This window comes from Fonticula alba (assembly GCF_000388065.1).
Source record: "Fonticula alba strain ATCC 38817 unplaced genomic scaffold supercont2.3, whole genome shotgun sequence".
NCBI lineage: Eukaryota > Rotosphaerida > Fonticulaceae > Fonticula > Fonticula alba.
The window spans coordinates 770860-775800 of NW_009242973.1; the positions used below are offsets into that span (position 1 = coordinate 770860).

Below are 4941 nucleotides of genomic sequence, written 5' to 3' on the forward strand. Positions count from 1 at the left end.
CCCACCGCGCGGGCCATCCCTTCCCACGCACTCACTCACTCGCCGCACGCTCTCCCGCCTGTCCGGATCTCCCATCCCCCCGCCCCCTGGGGCCCTTCGCCTTCGCCGCCGGTCTCCTCGCCAGCTTCCAGAAGCTCATGGACAGCCACTGCACTTCGGTGCGAACCTGCGTCGACCAGTTGGAGTCGGTGCTCGCCAACCCGGCCGCCACGGCCAAGTCTGCCGCCGCCGCCCGCCCGGATGCCGTCTATGAAACCCTTGCCCGCTGCATGATCCCGGTTCGTTTTTTTTGGCCCCCCCCCTCCCCCCTCCCCCCTCCCTGTCCCTCCTTTCCGTTGCTGACTCCATGGCATAGGTGGCCGCCCGGTTTGGCAACCTGTATCGGTCACTGCTGACGTTGAGCTCGCCGACACACGACTTCGTCGGGTCGCCCGGGTCACTGGCGTCGCCAAATTCGGGCCTCGGAGGCCCGGGCACTCCCGGCCCGGCTGGCCGGGTGTCCACCTCCTCTCACATGTCGATGTCCCGTTCGCCGTCGGTGGCGTCGTTGTCCGGGGCGGCCGGCTTTGGCCCCGGGGCGCTGACCAGCGCATCGGTGGCCTCGGAACTGGCCCCGGTGGCCCAGAGCCTGCAGCGCCTGCGCACCGAGGTGGAGTCGGCCTTCTTCCGGTCGGCCAGTCTGCTGGTGGACGACCGGCGCCGGTACACCGTGTACCTGCTCCGGTGCTATGATTCGGTGGTCCGGGCCTTTGACTCGGTGCGCCAGACCCGCCTCTTCTGTTTGGCCGGCTGCCCCTCTTGCCCCTCCGGCTCGGCTGCCACACCCACAAGCTTACTCTCTCTCCCCCTCCTGCCCCCCCCCCTCTGTCTCTCTCCCCCCTCGCCCCTTGTCGCCTTGCTGGCGGCCTTCTGCCCGCAGTCCACCCTCCAGGCCCTGGAGGAAGAGCGCAACTACTGGATGCAAATGCGCGCCCCGCAGATGTCGCACCTGGTCTACGAGGAAATCGCCATTCACCTGCCGCAGCTGGTGAGCGTTGGCCGGTCGCTCTTGCGTGCCAAGAATCGCGACCAGACCCAGCCCACCGGGCGTCGGGCCACCGATCCCACCAGTGACGCCTCGCTCGAGACCGTGGCCAAGGAGTTCCACAACAACTGGCGCAAGGGTACGTGCCTCGACCGCTGGCGCCATGTGCCGGTTGCCCCCCCCCCCCCCCCCCCTCCCCCTCCCCCCTGCCTCTGTTGACCATGCTGCCTGTTCGTTCGCACGGCGCTCAGTCTTGTCTCAAGTGCGCACGGACCTGCCGCTGCTCTTCCCGGGCAATGACTTCCTGGCGTCCGAGGTGGCCCAGTCCATCCTCCGGGAGTTCCTTGTTCTCTACTCCGGCTTCTTGCAGTTTGTCGAAGAGCGGTGCGTCCGGCGGCCCCTTCCCCCCCCCCCCCCCCTCCACCCCCCTGGCCCACCGATCCGCCCCTGCAACGGCATCCACGACAGCTACGGGCGGAACAGTCGGCCACCTTTCTCGGTCCAACCGCCGCCCTTCGAAACGGTCAAGTTCGAGACCCGCAACGCTTGGCCCAGCAACAGCATGTAGTGTTTGGCGCATCGCGCTCGCCCTGCTACGCGTCCAGGCAGGTGTTCCCTTCTCTCCCCAGAATATACCTCGCCCTCCCAACACAGTGCCCTCGATTGTGTGTATCACACGACCTGATACTGCCAACCCACCCGCCCCGGGCGGGAATGTCGCGCCTCCCCCTTCCTTTCGCCCTCCTTTCCCCCCCCCCCCTCCCCCCCGGACCAGCATGTCTTTTTGTGTACGCCCCCTGCCCCCGGCCCCTTTCCCTCCCTGGCTGTGTTGTGTCCCCGGCTGTGCCTGGGGTCTGCACCGGGTTTCGGGCCACCGCCGCAGAGACTATGACGCAGGGTGGGGGGAGTTCGGGGGAGACTCTCCCGGTTCGGCGAGGGGCCCGGCCCCTGCGTAGGCAGGGGCTTTCTCATGTGAAGGGCTGATGGGCCGGCCGCCGGCCGGGAGAGGGCGGCGCGAGCCACACAGGGGGCCGAGTGATCGGGCTGGGCGACCAAGTCGCGCCGGATTCCCGCCGGGCCCGGGAAATGCCCCGCCACTCCCGCCCCTACCCCCCAGCCCCGCCTCCCCTGGGGCCGGGCGCCACCTGAATGGCGAACACCGGCCCCGGGCGCGCCGCAGCCCCCTGCCCACCTCCCCAACTTCGGTCCTCGGGGGGGGGGGGGGGGGGGGGGGGGGGGACACAACAGTCCGGCGCCCCGACTTGGTTCAAGAGGCCCTGCCCTGGGCCGCGACCGCATCCCGCCAGGCGGACATCATACTTTCTCCCGCCCCCTCCCCCCCCCTCGCCATCCCTCTTCTACTTCTCCCCCCTGTGCGGTCCTCCCCCTGAGCAGCGCCCGTAGCTCGCCCCAAAGAGAGAGCGAAACACACACACACACACACGCACACACACACACACACACACACACACGCGCGCGCATACAGAGATGCGACACTCCCAGGCTCACTCGCTTCTGCTCCTGGTGCTGGCCCTCCTGGCTGCCACCTGCGCGGCGGCCGGTGCCTCGGCCTCGGCCTCTGCCACCACCTCCGCCGGCGCCCCTGCCGAGGAGCCGCAGTTCAAGCTGTCACAGGAGTTCTTGGACACCTTCGCCATGCCCGAGGACAATGAAGCCATCACCAAGCGCCGGAACAAGTACTTCATGGACCACTCGACGCTCATCGAATCGCGGGCTGCCTTTGACGATCTGGTTGGCGCGTCGACCGCCAAGTTGACCGCCGTGTCCTTCTATTCCGGCAGTGCGTGCCCGCCCCTCCCCCGCCCCCCCTCTGCCCCCACCCCCCCCCCCCCCCCCCCCCCCCCCTCCCCCCCCCCCCCCCCCCGCCCCCCCCCACCCGCCCTGCTCCCCCTCCGCCGGGCCGCCGGCCCATCGCCTCGGTCTCTGTCCATGCTGGCAGCCCACTCTGACTTGTGCGCCATGGCCTCCCCCTGCTCCTCCCTTCCGTGTCTTCTCCTCGGCCCGGTCCCCGGTCTCCGGCCCCCGGTTCCACCTCGCCCACCCTCGCGCGAGGGCAGACTGTGTCGCGTGCAACCACGTCCATGCCACCCTGGGCGCGATCGCCGAGCACCAGGCCGCACAGCCGGCCACCGCCGGGCGCATCCCCATTCACCGGGTCTTCTGCCCGGTGCATGAGTCCCAGTCGGCCGAGCTGACCGCCCTGTGCGGGGAGTTCCGCAACCGCGCGCGCAATGACAACCCGGATCTGGTGCTCTTCGGCCCGGGGGGCATGCACCTGGGGTCGGTCAATGAAACGGCCACGGCCGAGCTGATCTCCGCCCATGTGGCCCAGACGACCGTGGCCCCGGATCAGGACAATCCCGCGGATGTGGCCTTCTCGGCGGCGGCCCCCACCGTGGCCAGCTTCTCGGCCAATGACCTGCTTCGATACCTGCGGTATGCGGCCGCCGCGCAGGGGAGCTCCAGCGGGGCGGCCATTGCCCAGGCGGCCCTGGCCGATCCGGCGGCTCGGCGTCTGCTCGCCGGCGCCGGAGCCGCCCTCGTCCAGACGGAGGAGGAGCTGAATCGCGAGCTGCGCGCCTTCCCGGTGGTGGTCATCATCGGGGCCGAGGACCTGGACGCGTTGGAGGCCGTCTGGCCGCAGACGCCGGCCACGCTGCGGCGCTTCGCCGAGCGCGCGCGCGTTCTCGTGGTCCTGGCCGAGCCGGATGGCGGGGCCCTGGTCAAGCGGGCCTTCCGCGGGACCAAGATCGGCCTGCATGGGCTCGACTCGTCGGACCCGCCGCAGGTCCTCCTGGTGTCGGATGTGCGCTTCTCGGCCCCGTCTCTGGGCTCCCCTTTTTGCCCCCCCCCCCCCTTTCTCGGTGTGTGCCGTGCTGCTGGTCCTCGACTGACATGCGCCAACGCCGGGCGTCCGGGCCCACTCGTCTGCCCGCCATGCGCTCCACGCGCAGTATGGCAAGGACCGTCTGCTGCACGACTCGCTCTCCGGCCCGACCGAGACGTCGATCCTCAAGTCCATCGACCTCCTGGGCGTGACTCCCTTCGCTGAGCGTGCGCCGCCCCCCCCCCCCTCCCTTCCCCATACGCCTGTTGCCTCTGTCGTCCTGCTGCTTATGCCCAGCTGTTTACTTACTTCGCCCGCCGCCGCCGCCGCCGCCGCCGCCCCTCTTGCACTGCGCTTGCCTCCCACAGTCAACAGCCATCGGTCGGTGGAGCAATTCTTCTCCATGGGCGTGCCCACGGTGCTGGTTCTGCACAGCTCCACAGCCGAGGGGGCCACCCTCGCGGAGCACCGGCGGGTGCTGACCGGCACCCGGGATGCCCTCCGGTCGGCCCTCTTCCCGGACAGCCGGCTCCGGTATACCTTCGCCTCGGTGGATGTTGGACCGCGTCCCGGGCTGGCTGCCATGTATGGTGTGGATGCCGGGTGCCGACAGGTCGACCCCGCCGGACGCCTGTGCGGCGTGGTCATCGAGGATACGCCGAATCTCAAGCGCTACCGGTGCGACTTCCCGCCGGTGGCGGCCGCCGATGGCGCCGACCCGAAGAAGGGTTCCACCGAGGGCGGGCCGCGCTTCTTGGCCGACTTTGCCCAAACGGTGAAGACCTGCCTCCAGCAGTTTGAGAAGGGCCAGCTGACTCCTTACCAGTTGTACGTCCCCCTCCTTCGGGGCTCGCCGTCGGCCAATGCTTTCCCGTCCTCCTCTAACCCTCGGGCCCTTGTTTGGCTTGTCCGGCTTGTTCGGCCTGTTCGGCTTGTCCGGCCTGTCCGGCTTGTCCGGCCTGTTCGGCTTGTCCGGCCTGTTCGGCTTGTTCGGCTTGTCCGGCCTGTTCGGCTTGTTCGGCTTGTTCGGCTTGTCCGACTTGTTCGGCTTGTTCGGCTTGTTCGGCTT

The 4941-nt window shown here is 69.5% G+C and overlaps 2 protein-coding genes across 2 annotated transcripts in view; both read left to right on the forward strand.

The window, feature by feature from the left end:
• H696_01961 (hypothetical protein) overlaps window positions 1-1675 on the forward strand; it is a 5652-nt gene extending 3977 nt beyond the window's left edge. The window contains exons 4-8 of the mRNA XM_009495863.1: window positions 125-278; window positions 356-757; window positions 920-1163; window positions 1276-1408; window positions 1493-1675. Of these exons, the coding sequence (XP_009494138.1) occupies window positions 125-278; window positions 356-757; window positions 920-1163; window positions 1276-1408; window positions 1493-1592 (1033 nt within the window). The 3' untranslated portion in view covers window positions 1593-1675. The remainder of the gene's footprint in view (window positions 1-124; window positions 279-355; window positions 758-919; window positions 1164-1275; window positions 1409-1492) is intronic.
• An 808-nt stretch (window positions 1676-2483) lies between these two features.
• Window positions 2484-4941, forward strand: part of H696_01962 (hypothetical protein) — a 3454-nt gene continuing 996 nt past the window's right edge. The window contains exons 1-4 of the mRNA XM_009495864.1: window positions 2484-2825; window positions 3103-3851; window positions 4000-4099; window positions 4241-4700. Coding sequence (XP_009494139.1) covers window positions 2513-2825; window positions 3103-3851; window positions 4000-4099; window positions 4241-4700 — 1622 coding nt within the window. The 5' untranslated portion in view covers window positions 2484-2512. The remainder of the gene's footprint in view (window positions 2826-3102; window positions 3852-3999; window positions 4100-4240; window positions 4701-4941) is intronic.